General features: G+C 32.6%; 1 protein-coding gene across 3 annotated transcripts in view; it reads right to left on the bottom strand.

Annotated features, from left to right (window-relative positions):
- Positions 1 to 20,144, bottom strand: part of CSMD3 (CUB and Sushi multiple domains 3) — a 1,082,068-nt gene that overhangs the window by 83,175 nt on the left and 978,749 nt on the right. For all 3 annotated transcript variants that reach the window (XM_045561854.1, XM_045561855.1, XM_045561856.1), the window contains 4 exons: positions 17,276 to 17,464; positions 16,280 to 16,457; positions 15,227 to 15,372; positions 130 to 210 (listed from right to left, as the gene is read on the bottom strand). In XM_045561854.1, the coding sequence (XP_045417810.1) occupies positions 130 to 210; positions 15,227 to 15,372; positions 16,280 to 16,457; positions 17,276 to 17,464 (594 nt within the window). The remainder of the gene's footprint in view (positions 1 to 129; positions 211 to 15,226; positions 15,373 to 16,279; positions 16,458 to 17,275; positions 17,465 to 20,144) is intronic.

The raw sequence follows: 20,144 nt of genomic DNA, 5'->3' as shown, positions 1-20,144 counted from the left end.
AAACAATCTCTACCAACCCAGGGGAAGGGATCTAGAGACAGGCTACGATTATTCCTTATTTTTGTTTCTTTTCAAACAAATAGCTCCGCTAAGAGTATGTTTCTTTGAAAGCAATTTAACATACTTTACCTATTTCAAATTCATCATCTTCTGTCAAAATTTCAGCATTCGGTACGGGTGGTGGAGGTTGGCACACTCTTAGTTGATAGGCTATAAAGATAGACAATGTGTTTATTCCCTTTCTGAGCAACTGCATGTACTCACATACGTGAAAAAAAGAAATGATGCAAGGTTGTTTTATAGAAATAAAATAAAATGTATAAGTTGTCAAGTTTAAATTATTTCTTTATTTTTAAACATATACTACAACATTGAGAGAAAATAGCCAAATATTTTCCCATGGTAACAATGCTTACCTTTTTACTCCTTATTTCTTACTCTCATTCTAGTCCTTCTTATTATGTGGTTCATAATACCTTCTTTTTCTTTTTTTTTCCTTTTTGGCATGATCACAATTTGAAATTATATATTCATGTTTGCTTACTTACTCAATGCCTTTCTTCCCCAAGGTTCATCACAGAATCCCCTGCACTTAGCAAAGTGCCTAGCATACAGTGATAATTGGAAATAAGTACTCAGTGTTTACTCAATTCCAGGCACTATTATAGATACTTATATTAAATTAATCCTCACAAAAATTATTTTATTATTCAATTTATGTAACTATTAATATTTCTATAATTATCCCCATTTTATAAAGGAGAAAACTGTTAAAGAGAGTTAAGAATTTGCCCAAATCACTCAGCTATAATGCGGCAAAGCTGGAGTCTGAACCTAGGCAGTCTGGCTCCAGAGCTTTCTCTCGTCAAACTACATTAGGGTAACTATGAGATATCTGTTTGTTGACTGTCTGTCATGTTTTTAATTATCTGCATCACTTGAACAGGTCATCCTATTGTATTAGATAGATTCGTATTTGGTACAATTTAAAGGCAACCTGGGAAAGGTCTCTATGAATACAAGCATCATGCCTAGTAGCCCCATATGATACAAAAAATTTGTAACACAATTTCTTGCTTGAATAAAGTCTTGTTATCTCTAAAAGTCTTTTAAAAATGTACTATACTCTTATTTATTCAAGAAACATGTTTATGCTATTATAACATCTCAGGCAAATGAAAGTGTTTTATATGCTTAATTTTATTACTTAAACTTAGAGGTTCTTGTGTACTCAATGTGTGGATAAAGAGAATGAGATTTATAAGACATAGTAACTTGTTCAAGACCACAGAATTAGTACAGGGCATAGCCAAAACTAAAGGTTATGTCCTTCAACTTCAAAGCCCATATCTTCAACATTGCCCCTATTGCAAGAGTATTATGGGAGTATTGAGGAACATCAACTAGAGCAGTTAAGACTCCTCTAAAAGAAAATGAATGAGGTAAACTTTAAAGAATGAGTAAGATATTTCCAGTTCTAAAGAGCAATAATGAATATAAGAGCATTTCAGATGGAGGAGGAAACTTGAACAAAAACTTCAGCAAAGGATTAAGTCATTGATTCATCTCATCTAACCAAAAACCACTTGTGAGAGGATATAATTGGCTAACAAACTTCCAGGCTACTAAAGACAGAGAGAAAAGGAAAAAAGTTCAAAATGCAGATGAAGAGTGATGAATCAAGAAAAATTTGTTTCAATTTCCTTCTGCAAATTGTTATCTATCACTTCAAACATCTTCCTTCCAGTACTTTAACCTGTTTATAAAAGTACTTGATATGCAGGGTTGTTAATTTGCAAGTAAAACACTGCTATACACAGAAGGGTTATCACTAGAGGAAAGACTTGCTGGCAAAGAAGCCCAGGGCAGAAAAAGATAATCTGAATTTTTGAGAAGAAGTTTAGTGGAGAGCAATTAAGAACTTTGAAAATTGTTTTCCTGAATTTAGACCTTAAAAGGTGTACAGTTATAAAGGTAAATTGTAATTGTAAGAAATGCCAAAGAAGTAAAAAGAAAAGTGGGGGGAAGAAGGTATACAGAGGAAGCCCTACACAGAGAAATCCTTATGAGACTATGAATTAGAGGAAAACAGAACATTTTGTCTGATTTTAACGTAGAACAGAAATTAATTTAGAAATTAGAGAAATGTAGAGATGCCCATATATATATTATTTTACTTCTGTTTGCCTGTAAAGTTATTTGTAATCTTTATGCTAATCATAAATTGTTTCATTCTTTTAAAGAAGAAGCAAACTTTTCTTTGTGTGGAATCTATGACTATTGTTATCTGTGGAATATGCCGAGAATTACCTAGATATCTCAGTTGCAAGGTTTAAAAGACCAGAGCTTGTAAATTATTATTAATGAGGAATATAATGCTTAGAGATAGTGTGTTATTTTTCTAAGACCACATGAGTTCTGTGAGCTGAAGTGTGTCTTATTGTCTGTTCTTTCCCATCATCATCAGTTTTATAAAATGTGTTCCTAAAAGCTAACGGATTACTGTGGGGCCATGGAGGGTCTGAGGCGTAATGCCCTTATCGCCTACCTCTACAATAAGAGCAATTCTATTTTGATCAATTTTATAAATTTGAATTCTGAACAAACTTGCCATTGAATAAACTTGCTACATCTCCACCTATGTGATTTCATGGATTCTTTTGGTTACAGTTCTGACTTTATGTCTCAATTCCCAATTCTTTATCACTGGGCTAAACATCTCCTGACCTACTCATTGCCTTCCTTTCAAAACTCTCATTGTTATTTTCTAATCACAGAACACTGCTTTGTGGCACCTATAAGCATGGCTTGTTTCAAAATTTACTATTGTCTATTTTTTTGCTTACTTCTTCCTTGTGTCTTCATACAGACTTTAAGTAACATGACAGAGACTATCTGTTTATCTGCCTTTTTTATAATTCAGTAATTGGCTCCTGTCGCTATACTAATATTTTAATCAACATTTGCTAAATAACTGACAGACTGTAGGTTTTCTTAGGAAGGAAACAGTCTCTAACCATCTTCCCTAAGATGAGTCTTGACTTTAAAATTGCAAATGGAGATGAAATAGGGACAATTGTGAGTTAGAGAGTGCTAGAGGATGGACTGTAAGCAGGATCTGCCTGAGATGCCATTCAGAGTTGAACTATGTAATTTTGAATAAAATGTAAGGAGAAAGGGCTAATGAAAAGAATCTCTTTTCATCTGTTTCTCTTTGGACACTTTAAGACAAAGTACTACAAAAGGTTCAATCATAAGCAGCTTGCAACAATTCTATTTTCAATCTTCATAAATTTCTTCTAGATTTTTTTTTAACAGAACTCTAGGACTTGTTCAATATCTCTCCATTCTTGCTGCCAATATCTCAGTCTAGAACACTGTCATTTCATACCTGTTGTACTGAGTTGAATAGTTTTCCCTAAAATTCATGTCATTCCTGGAACCTGAGAATGTTATTTGAAATAGATTGTTTCAGATGCAATTCATACTGAATTGGGGTGGACCCTTAATCCAGTATGATTAGTGTCCTTACAAAATGAAGAGAAGAGACACAAATAACCAATAATAAGCAAGAAGAACAAATCTCGAGGCATGACATTACCTGAATTCAAATTATACTACAAGGCTATAATAATCAAATTATCATGATACTGATATAAAGGTAGACACAAAGACCAATGGAACATAATAGAGAACCCATAAATAAAGCTATACAGCAACAACAAACTGATTTTTGACAAATCAAATAAAAACATACACTGGAGAAGGGACACCCTATTCAATAAATGGTGCTGGGAAAATTGGAGAGCCACATGTAGAAGAATGAAACTGGGTCCCTATCTCTCACCATATACAAAAATTAATCCAAGATGGATTAAGACTTAAATTTAAGGCCTGAAACCATAATAATTCTAGAAGAAAGTGTAGGAAAAACTCTTCTGGACATTGGCCTAGGCAAAGAATTTATCACTAAGACTCCAAAAGCAAATATAGCAACAACAAAAATAAATAAATGGGACTTAATTAAACTAAAAAGTTTCTGCATAGCAAAGGAAATGATCAATAAAGTAAATACACAACCTACAGAATGGCAGAAAATATTTGCACAGTATACATCTGACAAAGGACTAATATCCATTATCTATAAGAACTCAAGTCAATAGAAAAAAATAACCCCATCAAAAAGTGGGCAGAAGACATGAATAGATTTTTCTCAAACGAAGATAGACAAATGGCCAAAAAACATACAAAAATATACTCAAAATCACTAATTATCAGAAAAATGCAAATTAAAACCACAATGAAATACCACCTTACTCCTGTCAGAATGGCTATTATTAAAACTTAAAAAATAATACATGTTAGCATGGATGTGCTCAAAAGGGAACACTTATACACTGTTAATAGAAATGTAAATTATTGCAAGCTCTGTGGAAAACAATATGGAGATTCCTCAAAGAACTAAAAGTAGACCTAGTATTCAGTCCAGCAATCCCACTACCAGGTATTTACCCAAAGGAAAAGAAGTCATTTTATAAAAAAGACACCTACACCTGAATGTTTATCTCAGCACAATTCACAATTGCAAAGACATGGAATCAACCTATGTGTCTATCAATGGAGGATCGGATAAAGAAAATGTGGTGTATATGTACAGTGGGATACTATTCAACCATAAAAAAGAATGAAATCGTTTCTTTTGCAGCACCTTTGATAGAACTGAAGGCCATTATCATAAGCAAAACCACTCAGATACAAAAAGGCAAATACCATATATTGTAACTTATAAGTGGGAACTAAATAATGTGTACACAGAGTGTGGAATGATGGATAATGAAGACTTGAAAGGGGGAGAGTGGGCGTGTAAATGATGGGAGGTTCCTTGGCGGGTAACTAAATGCAATGCTGGATCTTGGATTGGACCCTACACTGGGATATGTGGCTAGAAAAGACATTATTGAGGCAATTGGTGATAATTGAATATAGGCTTTATATTGAAGGAGTTCAAAACATGACACTCAAAATAGGACACTTTGGAATACGGGTTATTTTGAACTAAAAGCACTTAAAGAAAACATCAGTGCAGCAAGGTCACTCTGACCTCCCCTTTTTCTTCCTGAAAGTAGGCGATAAAATCCCCATATGGAAGACATTTTCCCTATGCCAGAAGAAAAGTAACATTCTTGTCATCAATGGCAGGAAATTGAAGCCAAGAGAAATCTGTACAAACTTTATGAAAGCCAGCTCTTCCTAGGTACTTCACTACCCAATTAACCACCCTAGCCTACACGCCTTTGCCTTGTCATGTTTTCACAATTTACTACTCTTTGTCCATCTCAGCATATAAGCATTTGGTTCTATTATAGCTTCTTCTTTGAGTTTTCTTTTCTTTTGGCAGGGGAACTCCTGTGTCATGTAAACATACATTAAGTAAATTTGTGTGCTTTTCTCCTATTAAAAAAAGAAAGCCTATATTACAGGGTGTTACATACACAATTGCTGATTGATTCTAAAAAACTCAGTGTCCCCAAGTGACTTACACATTAAATTAAAAGTCTTGACTATGATCTCCAAGGGTCTCTAACTTTGTCTAATTAACTTCATCCCTTACCTATTAACCAGCTTACATTTTCAGCTACAAACAGACAAAGACAGTTTGTCTCCTCTATTTAAAATTCAAGGACCACTAATAGTCATGTGGCATATCACTCACCTAGGATGCCATTCTCACCTCCTAAAAGATATTAAACCACATCCCTGCATTTTTTAATAATAAACTTTGAAAAAATCAAACCTGTATACAACCTAACCCTTACGGAAGTCTCTTCAATTCCCTAGTCAACATAACTCTCAAATGGTTGGCAACTTAACATTTTATAATATGTCTAAAACTTTATGTTCTATACAATTTTATTTTTGTCTATCTCACTGTCTTGAAAACTATTTTCCTATCTCTTTTATAACTTTGTCTGCACATGACTAAAATTGAGATGTCTTCACTGTTCATGCTACCTAAAGTCGACCCTTTGCAGTTACTCTGTTTCACATCTTCCTATTTTTCCCCTGTCAGTTTTCACCATCTGTAAGAATTATTTATTTGTTTACTATCCATTTTCTAACACTAGAATGTAAGCTCCATGAAAGCAGGAACTCTTGTTTAGCCTATTAACAGCTAACTCTTTTTATGCCCAGCACACAGAAGCATTCAATAATTATTTGCTGAATGGCTGAATGCTAAAGAAATTTTTAAAAAATGGTAATGAGTTTATACACACACACACACACACACACACACACACACACACACACACACAATCTTATGATATTGAATATGGACTTAGTCCAGACTCTCTGGGTTCAAATCTTGTTTCTAACACTGACAAATTGGGAAGACATGGGAAAGTTACTTACCCTCTGCTTTGCTTTCCTTATTTGTAAAATAGTAATGATAATAGCAATAATTTTATGCCATCTCAAAGGGTGATTATGAGGATCAAACGTGTTTATATGTGCAAAGCACTTGGAACACTGCCTGGCACATTTTAAGCACTATATAAGGATAAGCTATTATTATATCAAATGGGGATTCCATTCCTTCAAGACATGTCTTGTTCATAAATGAGGAAGAACACAAACATTAGCACTTCCTGTTTTTTCCCAATTTTTGCTTCTTATTCACAAAGGACATTTCTGATTTGGCAAATTACTTAAGTAACTATGAGTAAAGTTTAGGCATGTTATCTTGGTTGGTAGGAGCAGGGTGTAATAAGATTTTGAGGTGTGATACTTCAGATGTTTTGTAATTAAAGGCCATACAGGGAAATTAAACATTGTGCCGCTCTGTTTTTCTTTCTGAAGATGTTTCTGTCAAACCAATTAACATCACTGGAAAATATACATCCTCCAATTTGTGTTGGTAACTAGTTTTGTGCAAAAAGCAGCCTGATCAAATATTTACTCTGGAAATAGACTGTGTTCAAGGCTTGGCTCTGCTGCTTGCTAGCCTATGACCTTAAGCAAACTGCTAAGACTCTGCTCCAGTCTTCTCATATGTAAAATGGACAGAAAATCTAGACTGAGTAAAATATTACAATAGAGTCTGACACATATTATCATTTAAAAAAGAGAGTACATTCCCTGTTTGACAAGTATTGACAACAGCATGGCTGCTGTGATAATGCTTGTGTCCACGTACACATATAACTTCAACCTGACTTGACCTTCCTCACAAACAGGATGTCATTCAAAGCACCCATGTGACTTCCCAGAACATATCAAACTATTCACTTTGTTTCTATTCCGATTTAAATTGGACATTCTTTGAAAATTCTGAGATTCTTTATTGCTTTACATTGATGTACAATGTATAATATAAAATCTATGAGTTTAGCAACACATTTTATATAAATAATTATATATAATATGTATTGTAGTGGTCTGTGGTCTCAAAACAACTGGTATAGTGCTCTGGAAATCATACTTAAGAAATACTAATTAATTAAATTAATAAAATAAATATCTCATCCAGTATAAAATATATACTTTGGTTACTTTGGTAGAAAATAAACAGATCTGGTATGAATATAGCCAACAATATACGGGTTACAATCATAAACCAACCAGAAGTTACCTTATAAATCATCTATTCTAATCTCATTATTGAGGAGTGGGGTGGGGAGAAAAGGTGACCTAGAGAAGTAAAATGAGGTAGACCAGGTCACAATCCAGTTACCGTAAGAACTGAAATTATTAAGTCATATAAATGATGTCATCTAAATTTTCAATAGTATGTGCATTTATTTTAGTCCATGGTTTTCATAGATTGTTCTATTTAGAAACAGTTTTACAGTCATGACCATTAACAGAAAAACTACATAAAATAGATATTTATACTTTTAAAGTATCCATTTGAATTAAATCTGTGTTCCCTTTAGAATAATCATTTTATTTGACATGCTATCCAGCTTTAAAACACCATCTACTATTTAACAGCTAAATGAGGGCATCATATTCTACATGCCAGTATCTTTTGAGGATGGCTATTATCTAAATGGTGCCCTGTTTTTGTTCAAATGTGCACAGATATCTGGTTCCTGGTCCAGCAAATTTGCTTCTCAAAATCACTTTAAGGTTTGATTCTGGCAATAATTTTTGGTTATTTTTAATTTCCTATTTTCTTTGCACTGAAACATCCAACCCATTTCTAGAAAAGAATGCTGCATTTATCTACTTCTATTCAACTGAGCTATTAAAGGCTTCTTCAAAAAAAGACAAAACAGAACAGTGGCAAATTGCCATTCCTTCTCCAAACCAAAAAAAGCACAAGCGCATAACCTTTCTGCCAAGTAAGGACACAGTATTCCTCCTTACAGAGGACAAAAATAATGTTCTATGTTCTCTTGTTAAATTCTAAGCTCTAAATAAGCCTCAGTGTACTTCAGTGGTGACCCAGATTAGTTCAAGTATGATAATCTCACGATTTAGGAAAGATTTGGGAGAGGAAAACCATTAATAATTATATGTTCAGTTATGTGATTTTGGCAGTGTTATTTCAAAAATTATCTGAAATAAGTTTAAGCACTTCCACTTGAAAGCAGAGTATTTAAATAAATGTAATCAGAGTTCTAATGAAGAGGGGAAAATAATAAACAATTCTTTTTCCATTTTGAAGAAAATGTGCTACAGAGTTGAAATGAATCATAGAGGTATGTTTCAGCAGGGTTTAAACTACCTACAAATATCACTTTTGTGCCATTAATATTTTTATATCAGTCTGTTTTTCTGCCTGAAAATGGAGAATATTAGAAATCAAGAGCAAATGTTTACCCTTGGATTTAGAGAAGAGACAGTCTCTATCATGAGCAATAGAACAACAAGAAGTCATTCTTGATACTTCTCTAGAGGAGGAATAACAAGCTATTGGGAAACAAAGCTGTTGGGAAATCTTCTGAATTATCATAGGAAAATTACAATTTCTGTTATATAAATTGACTTCCCTGTGTGCAGGTAGTTAATTGAAGGCATCCTGCCTTAGTACTAAGCCCGTTAGAATCTGAAAAGTAATGTGCAAACAGCCTCTTCTCCGCATGGTTGAGTTACTTGGTACATTGATCTGTCTCTAATTGATAAGACATGATCTCCTGCTGAACATACACAATTTCATTAAAAATTAACACCAGACAAGGTAACTCTCTGACCTTGCTTGAACAAGACAAAAATAAGACCTTTCCATAACCATAACAAGAATGCTGTCCTAATCATCAAAATGACCATGATTCTTCCACCTCAGGTAAAATGAGTAAATATTGTTCCCACACCAATTATATAGGTATATTTCATTCCCTTCATCTTCTAGAAAAAAAGGATTAAGATATCCAATCATAAAATTGCTCCAATTTTCTGACAGCATCCAATCCAGAGGAAAACCATGTTTCCTTGAACTTTCCCGAAAACATGTTACATGGTTAAAATCCTATAACAAACCTCTCTTAACACCCTTTTGCTTAGATACCACAGGATCCCTCATGGTTTGCTGTCTTACTCATTATAATGAGTCAATAAATCCAACTGTGGTTGACAAAAGCTGTGTTCCTGATGATCTTTGGCTAGAAGGGACAGACAGTAAGATATTGTAAAAAATAGAATACCATATCTCATTAAGGGGTGTATACATACAGCAAAATGTCAAAATAAAGTAAGCAATTTAACATGAATTTTAGTCATTTTAATAATAATTAGTGATTTAAATCATTTAAGTAATAGTAAATGGTATTATCTTTTCCCCGTGACAGTTTGTTTTTTAGCTCCACTACTTCATTTTATACACACACACATTATTACATGACGTCCATACCCCCCATGCTCTCTGGACATCTAACAATAAAACCCTTTATGGGTTCAGTGTTCTATCTATTAAAATATGAAAGGAGGTCAGGTCTTTAGGTTGTGTGAGGCAACGGGGTCACACAGTGTAAAGCAGTCGTGATTTATGTTTTATATAAAACATGTCCTTATATCTGCAGCAGTCTCTTTTAGGATGAGACTTTGTAGAGTTAAATGTACTTGTTCCCAAATACAGCATTTATTGTAACAGTAATATAACCTTAAAAGATGACCTGAAAGACTGTACAGGTCTTTTAAATACATTTCTTAAAAGTAATGAATCATCTTGTAATCAACTCACTCTTTAAAGGAAGGTGTGCTAATAATAGAAAAAAAATAGGCAATGCAAATTATTAAATCATATTATGCTCACTAAAAAAATCTGTATACAAACTGAATTTCCTTAATGCTCTGATGCTACAAAAAGAGGTTACCTGGATAGTAGATTTAAAAATCTTAAAATAACCATTTACAGTAGTAAATATATATTCTGGCTACACTGCAGTTTCCTGGTTATTTTGGTTGGCAAAAGTTACACCCTAATGAAACTTATTTTCTCTTGGCACTGTGACAATAGCACATTCTGGAAACTATAAAGAACATACCAAGTGTGATAAACCTATCAATGTACTATTGCTAAATTATAGTTATTTATTTTATTTTATTTTTTAAAATTTGGAAAGGACTGAGCTTTATTTTACTGTATTAATTATTTTATTTTCGAAACAGGGTCTCTCTCTGTCATCCATGCTGGAGTGTAGTTGCCCAATCACAGCTCACTGTAATCTTGAATTGGGCTAATGGGCTCCTTCTGCCTTAGCTTCCCGAGTAGCTAGGACTACAGGCGTGCACCACCATGCTCTGCTATTTTTTTTAACTTTTTTTAAAGAAAGAGTCTTGCTCTGTTGCTCAGGCTGGTATCGAACTCCTGGCCTCAAGAGATCCTCCCACCTTGGCCTCCCAAAGTGCTGGGATTATAGGCGTGAGCCACCATGCCTGGCCTTGACTAAATTTCTATGGAAAAAAATAGGTTTCTTTTCCTTAGGTTCTTTCACCATTAAAATGGGAAAATAATACTTATGTTATCAAGTTATTATGAAAATTAGCAATAGTACATGGAGAGCATCTAGCTCAGTGTCCAGAATATTAAGTTTTCAGTAAATGGTAGCTATCACTATTATAGTGATTATTATAAAAGGTCACTGTCTGCAAAAACATGCAGTTAAAATGGATTTTGTGTAATTAACTTTTGGGAGTCATTGATGAGGACTGAGTATTATCATTTATTGTAAACCAACCCCATCTTGATTCTATAGCAGATTTCAAAAAATCTGTGTTCTTACTTTAGGAAATTACAATTATGACAACACAAAGAGTGACAAAAACATTTCCTCAAATGAAGAAGAAATATGATATCTGAGGTAAAGTGCCTCAACATTTATGCCTGTCCTATTTTTTTTGTTGCAGAGAACTTTCATTTTGCAAAGCTTTTTATGAATGTTATTTTTGATCATAAAAGGCTTTATGAAGGTGATATTTTATAAAAGACAGATGGTTGCCTCGATCTCATAAAGGAAGTTAGTTTAGGGAGAAAAAAACATATTTTTCTCTTTTCGAGCATATTAAGAATATATTAATAAATAAAACCTAAATGATCAATGTGACCTTAATAAAATACATGAAAATATTGAACTGTCAAATTTATAAAATAAATATACAAGTCCTGAGAAAAATCACTCCTGACTTATAAGGCAGGGTATAATAGAAGTAGCTATTAAATCAATATGAGAATTTAAAGAAAACTGAATGAGGCAGTAAACTATTGTAAGATTAGATATACATAGTCTTAAAATAAGTGTTGAATAATGAATCATCTACATCTACCTGGTTTATTTATTAAAAATGTCAAATGGTTTGATTAATTTTTTGCCATTATAAGAACTCATTTTGGCCTCAAGCTGTAGCTTCTAAATACAAGCCTGGTGTATATATATTATATTTTAAATTATAATAAATTGTGTTAATTAACTGCATTAATACTTTTTTGACAGTAGGCATCCCTTTTTGTTTTAGTGAAGGGGGATAGGCACATATGTACTAATTCCAAACTGATCTTTTTGAAAGTTGCCACTAATACAGCTCAGATAAACTCAAACTTATTTAAAAAGAGTCTGAACACAGACCTCCCACTGTAAGACTAAAATATAATCGGTCAATAATAGAAACATGAAAGAGATGAGAAGAAATATGATCTGTGTCCTCAAAAAAGCACTCTCTATTATTGAATTCATGAGGCTTATAAACCAACACACCACACTGTAATTAAGTTCTCAAATGTTGGTAAAAATATTAAGTGCAATCATAGAGATGGTAGTGATCACTGAGTTCAAATCATCAAGAAATGGAGGAGACGGGCCTTAAAAAAAGAAGACTTAAAGAACTGAAGATATGTGAATAACCAAGCCTAGGTGGTTGGAGATGGAGACAGGTTTAAGAATGGAAGTTCAGGAGGCAGCGCGAGAACCAACCTGACTCAAATTGAGCAGGGACTAGGGAGTAAAATTCAGTGAATTGGATTATAGGGTAGCTTTAGATTTAATTTAATGTAGTCATCATGCATTTTTGAAAAGGTGAGTCAGGATGAAAGCAGTGCTTTAGGAAAAGTATCTTATTAGGGCTGGAGAAATTTAAAGTATAAGTCAATTTTTAACACAAACCCTGGCTCTATCCCCAAATATCAAGGTTATTTTAAGATTTGGGTAAAATTTCCAGAGATAATGATTCAAACATTAGGTTTCAGTAGGCTCTGCCAATATTTCATGCCTTATTATGAAATTTAATGAAAACAAATGTCCTATTAGAAAAATCTAAAATGTGAGAAAAGATACGGTAAGGAAACAAATATTTACTGAACATCTACTCCGCTGGGCAATATGCTTAACTGTGTATTATCAATTTTCTCTGATACTTATAACATTTCTTCAATGTAATGTTGATAATACTAACAACTGCAATACTTTTTGCATTGAGCTATAAAAAATTCCGCATTTTTTGACCAACAATTTTATATGGTTCAATCTGGTATATGTCTGGTATATGTTAGTAACAAATAAATTCTATATATAGAGTACCACATTCGATACTCTCAGCAATCCTATCATGTTGTTTTACAGCTGAGGAAAGTGGAAACCAAAGGATAACTTGTCCAAGGTCAACTGAAAAATAAAGTGCTAAATGAATATTTGATCTGCATAATTCCTAAATAATTCATTTCTGTTATACATGTCTCAAAACTCAGTTGCAAAAGTCAAATGAAACATATTTTTGAATGAGACTGTATGTGTACACATTCATATATGTTTCCATGTAAATCCTCATTTATATTTTGTATGTATGTATATACATTCTGTCATCCACGTTTTTTTTTTTTTTTTTTTTTGAGACAGAGTCTCACTTTGTTGCCCAGGCTAGAGTGAGTGCCGTGGCATCAGCCTAGCTCACAGCAACCTCAGACTCCTGGGCTTAAGCGATCCTACTGCCTCAGCCTCCCGAGTAGCTGGGACTACAGGCATGAGCCACCATGCCCGGCTAATTTTTTTGTATATATATTTTTAGTTGGCCAGATAATTTCTTTCTATTTTTAGTAGAGACGGGGTCTCACTCTTGCTCAGGCTGGTCTCGAACTCCTGACCTCGAGCGATCCACCCGCCTCGGCCTCCCAGAGCTAGGATTACAGGCGTGAGCCACCGCGCCCGGCCCACGTTTTTTCTATACAGATGCACACACACACACAGTGACTTCCTTCTCCCGATAAGATTTTCTCTTTGAAATGCCTCCTAAATTTTATAGGAATCTTACACTCCCTATACGGTTATCATATGGATATTTATAGTCCATCAATAAATAGACCTTTATGAGTTGTCCACAGAATGATAAAATTTAGGCAGGGATTCATGAAGAGAGAAAATGTACATAACATGATTCAGAAACTAATTCATCCTTTGATCTTAATGATTTTTTATTGGTTTCTAAGTTATGGTTATCTATCAAAATCATAATGCTATTTTTTGCAGCTTTAACCTGTACCTACATACTGCCAGCATCAATGACCAATTAAGTCAAAAAGGCAAATGACTTATTACAAAAAAAAACCAGTCTGAATATAAGTTGTCTAACTAAATATTCCACTTTTTAATTGGCTATGCTGGAGTGCACATACATCTCTGGTGGCAGCGGGTCACTACCAAGACACTAATTAGATACTATCTAACTGACTGATAAGTGCTCAGATTAAGCAACTCAAAAATTTTATGGTCAATTCTATGACTATTTCTAGACTCAATGTGCTTTAAATGTCTTTAAACACAATCATATTTGATTTACTATACTTTTCATGGAATATAAGTTTTGAGTATCAGATATTTAGTTACTATGTGTTAAAAAGATGAAACATTGAAGTTGTACATTAATGCAATGGACAAACTGCATGTCCATCCTCACACTTTCAGATAACTTGAAATTTTAATTTAGTAGATTACTAGTCTTGTGAAATACTCATGGAATTAGTCTGACAAAGTTACATGAGGCAGAATGTGTTTTTATGGGACTATGGTCATAGCATACAAAAGGATATAACCATTATAACTACATAAACATTTTCTTATTTATAATAGAATATAATCAATTTGGGATAAAAGAAAATAAAGAAAAGAAACACCTCTGTGAAACACTCTAAATGTCCTTTCAAAAAGTTAATGTTATGACTATAGGACCTAGAATAATTCCATGCAAAGAAATAAAATTTAGATTCTTCATAAATTATTCTATGGGAGTAAAAGCTATAAACTTAATGATCTGGAATAGTCACTTAAAACTGTAAGATTCTAAAACAGACAGAGTTTTGAAACAAGAGTATAAATGAGTGAGTAATGTGATCCAAAGCATAAAGATATTGAATGCTAATTTTAAAAAGATTCACAGCAGGTTGAACAGATTAAACATTTTTTATAGAAAAAATCTACTGATGTCTCAAAATTACATGCAATAAAATATGAACAGCTGGTTCTCTTTTATTGGTTTCCATGCAAAAATGATTATTTTCCACTGAGTAATTTCTGACTGATTCATTTCCTATATTCATTTGCTCACATTTTAATGTCCCTAAATACTTATAAGAGGTCTTCCTTTGCAAGTAAATGTATTTGAAATGCTAAAGTTACAGTGATGATAAATGTGTCAAATTGTAATATCTTTTCAATCATTGGTTAAACATATATTACATTCAATTTCTCCAGGACAATTCAAACATTATCAAATAAAATAGAAACTTTGAGATAATACCAACCGTGATAACTGAGCACAAAAAAGCCACTTGTTGTGAAATCACTGTGGAATTTGATTAGAATCTGATTTGAAGTACTGTAGACTGATTCCAAAGCAGTATTGCCACTGAACTGACCGATCTGAGGTGAGTTTTGATCTGGTCCATCCCTATTAGACAGGGGACGGAGAAGGAAGAGAGATTGAAATTGATTAGGGGGAGAGTTTTGTAGCAAGTTTAAAGAAACGTGTTGCATATACGTATATCATATTTTATTATATTAATAATAAAGATGCAGTAGACAAAATAACCAATGAGTGTGAATCATATTGGTATATTTTATGTGTATATAGGTGATAACATAACTTAAAATGCAAAGTATAAAAGAAATCACATTTTTACCTAAATGAAATGTACCCATTTAGGTTGTCATCAGTATTAGTTTTCAGCCATACATTATCTTCAGTTTTTGACAAAATCTTTGATGTTAAGTGCTTATGATTTTCCCTCCTTTTATTTTCTTCACCAACTATCTTAAGCATCATAGGTTATTAAAGTTAGGACACTTAGAACTCATACAATAGTTCTGTTAACCAATTGTAGATTATTAATTCAGAGATTTCCTTTATATTTTTAAATAAAAATATTTCAATTAACTGGATAATAATATGATTATAATATTTATCATGAATTATTAGGACAGAAATTCAGTAGTTGTATTAAATACTTATCATTTGAATAGAAGCTCTTAATTTCACCAGTTTTTGTAAACAGAAAACTTCCATACCTTAAACTTGCTCTGTTAATTCCCTGTGTTAGCACCTTAATTTAATAATATCTTTAAATCTTTTTTTCACCTGTACAGTTTTTGTTCTGTTTAGCTACTTCATGTGGCAAATAAGCCAAAACCCTATTCTCTTGTTTGTCTCATTCTACAAAACACATATTGTCACTATCAGTTACAGCAATACAAATATCAGATGACAATTTGTAACATAGGATTGTGATGTATTTTCATTCCTACCTTGTTTCACTTTATATATATTGAATTAATCAATAGCAATGATCCTGGCTTACCATACAGTAATGAAATCGTAGATTGGTTCTGTTTGAAGGACAGTAAAATTGATGTAGATTCCATTCCCAGGGGGTACTCTTACGAGCCAAAAACAATCTTGGAAATTCGGATATTCGTCAGGATACCCAGGAGAATAAATGGTGCCATTCATTGCAGTTATATTTCCACCACAAAGAGCTATGGAAAAACAAAATAAAATGTAAAAGAAAAAACAAACCCCAAAACCAAAACCAATAGACTATGGAGAAAAGGCAAACATTTCATACCACTTAGGTAATATAAAATACATCTGTGTTTTGTTTTTACTTCAGTTGATGTATATAAAAATGAAGTTGGTAACAATACACAGCATATAGTCAACTTCTGTTTATTAATATTTTTCCATATGAGGTACACTGCATTGTTGTTACTAACGATAACTAAATTAGTAAATTACATTGTCTTCTCTACTTTCAAATACTTTATATCAATGTTTAACTTTTGTCGCCTATCAGTATACATATAAAGCCTTGCGATAGGTTCAAAACCTTTTCATTTAAAAGGGTTTTCTAGAGGAAAGGTATTCAAATTCAGTAGCAGTATCTGAGTTATTGTTCTATTTTTGATCTACATAAGAATGACTATTAAATACACACACACACACACACACACACGCAAGCACCCCTAACACACACACACACACACACACACACACACACACGCAAGCACCCCTAACACACACACACACACACACACACACACACGCACATGCTCTAAAGTGTCAATCAACTTTATTTTCACTTCCAATGGGGAAGGTTAGCACTCCTGCCAATAGTGAAAAATTGTTCTTCATTATGGAGCCTTAGCTTTTTTTTGTTTTTGACAATTCTTCAACTGAAATAGAGACTGCATATTTAGCAAGCTATTGGAAGACGAAGACAAGCAAGAGTGCCAAAATGATAATTATTAAACACAGATGATACCACCTTAAAGACAGCTTCAAGTCGGAAGCATACCTTCACACCTTGGAAGTGGATGATTCCAGTTCCGACTGACTCCATGAAGGCATGTGAGAGCTGAATTTCCAATTAATGTGTATCCTGGGAAACATTCAAATGAAATGGTTTGACCCACAGTAAAATCATTGCCGATTACAAAACCATTTCGGAATGGGCGAGGATCAGGACAGCTTTGCAACTGATAGGCTGGAAAAAGGAAAAAGAAAGATGTTTTTCCTTTCTGAATTTCAGATGGGTACTACAGTAAAATTGCAATTTACAAATAGATGTCAGGCTGCTCATAGTTTATTATAAATAGTTATTCAGGTTTATGATAAATGATGTCAATGACAGTGTAACATGAATTTCTTCTCATATCTACAATTTTTATATTTAAAATGTTAATACAATTCATAATAATGCACTGTTTCTTCACCTACTTGTGCAATCCTTATAAATTATAAGTTTAAATGAAAATGTAAACTCCTCTTATAGCCACAATTATAATCAGATATATTCTGATTCCCTTACATAGAATGCAACTGCTTCTTGGTTATGTTGCACATACATAGGAAAAAATGAGCATATGTGTAAGTCTAATTCTGAGCCTTTTTGAATTTTTTTCACTCTAAAAGAAGCTACAATATTCATACCTCTGTTGAGTTTCTCCAAAGAAGTTATTTAGTAAAATACAGTACCAGAAAAAAATTTCCTTCTAATAAAAAATAAATTCTGTACTTCAGTTATTGTGGTATTTCTGGCACTGCAGTATGAATGCCTGTTTATTTGTTCATATTTCTGCTTTACATTCCTTGTAAGATCAAAGTTCCTATTTGTTTTTTTTTTATCATTGTATCCCAAAGCCTTGCCCATTGCCTTTCACATAGTGGGCGCTTAATAAACATAACTGAATGAATTTTGAACCCATGAACAGGGTATATACTTATATAATACAAATATTTAAAGCTTTATTATTAAGACATTCAAAAATTTATTCAAATTAATAAAATTTAAATTGCTGATAGATACTATTTTGCTACTGACCATTACAATTCTATATTACCCCAATCAAAAAATTACATTTGAAGTTGAATAAACTATGCTATGTTTATTAAAATATAACTCCAATTTTTACAATTACAGATTTCAGAATAAACAAATTCTTTTAAAACGTTAAATGCTTTTATTTTTAATTTGTTTTTTCATTTTAATTAATATTCCACACACAAATATTAAAAATCAAAAGACTTCTCATTATAACTTAAGGCAAATATGTATCATCTGATCATTAGGTGTTAGACTATATTATTGTATTACATAAAACCTTTTGATTTTCACACATTTGTAAAAGAAAATTTAAATAGGAAAGAACTCTTAGGCAAATGTATGATCCTGTGATAATTCATACAGTGTTTCACCTTTCTATGCTTTTAAGTTTATTAAGGAAGTGTAGGAAATAGACTTCAAATGTTCAGGAGAAAAACTCCCATTCTAATATTATATACAATACAGGACTTAACAAACCTAATAATGTTGTTGCTAATAACACTAATTTTGGAACCAAGTTCTTCAATAGAAGAGTCCACTTAATTGTATACTATGCATTTTTCCAAAGCTCATAAAGTTCTTAAAATCTAACCACAAAATTAATCCAAAAATAATATTGACTATGTGAATCTATATAAATTAACTATTTGTTTAAAATGCCATAGTTCAATTATACAAATTCAGTATAAGAAGAAATAGTTTTAAAACTCAATGTGATTCACAAATAACATCTACTCATCACTGTAATACATTATGACTCATGTCAATAATATAACATTACATTAATAACAGTGAAAAACTTTTGTATCTTTTATGCTTTTATTATATCAATAATAAATAGTTTTTCAAGGACATATTAACTGAAAAGTGCAGGTGTTCAAATTCTAGTTTTGTATCATTCAAATAAGAGTATTATTTTGAGAAAGAGAGGGAAAATGAGGGTAGGAAAAAACATGTAGTCAGGTTTAAGGTGGATAGCAAAAAGCATGGCATAAGGCCATTCATACCTGCTAGAGTGCACCACAAATATAGTTCTGAGCCTTCTAGCAGCAAAGAAGAGAGAAACTCAATCAGTTACCCAATTGTTTTTAAAATAATTAATTTCCCTGGAAGCATGCTTAATTCTGTGCTAAGAGGTGGTACAAATGACTCCTATTTTATGGAAATGATGATGTGTGACCTAGTGTTTTTATATCATGCACACTAGTACAATATAATTTATAATTATTTTATTTTATTTGTTGATTTTCTTTTTTTCCCTCCTCTCCATTTTATAATTATTTTAGATTCATGTGGTTTAACATTTACGATCTCTGTTTTAACTGCTCTCAAATTTCTTTTTTGGTAGATACTTGCAGCAAATATTTATTGTTCTCTCACTGTTCTAGGCACTCAATATAAGCCAACAAATATCCCTGTTCTTGTGGAGCTCAGATCCAAAAGCATCACGTCCTCATAAAGTCCCTTAACAATTAGAGCAGAGATATAATAAAATTTTCAGTTATTTTGGTTAAAAAGTTCAGTCATTAGAATTTTACTGTGTAAAATGCCATTATAACTGTAAACAATTAACTTGAACAGAACTTATACTTCTAAGATCTGAAATAATATCATAACAATAGCTAAAATGTACTGAATAATTACTAATGATATATATCATGGTCTATACCTTACATACATTTTATCATATAAAGTTCAATGCAAGTTATCTAGAAGTTACTATCATTAACTCCATTATGCAAATGAGGAAATGGAGGATAAGGCCTAGGCCACATTAGATTCAATAGGCAGAATCAGCAATTGAGCCTAGCTCTACTTGTCCACACTGTGCTCAAAAGAG

Source organism: Lemur catta, chromosome 9 (genome assembly GCF_020740605.2).
Source record: "Lemur catta isolate mLemCat1 chromosome 9, mLemCat1.pri, whole genome shotgun sequence".
NCBI lineage: Eukaryota > Metazoa > Chordata > Mammalia > Primates > Lemuridae > Lemur > Lemur catta.
The sequence above is the reverse complement of the archived record's forward strand: the minus strand, read 5'-3'. Positions and strand labels throughout refer to the sequence as shown.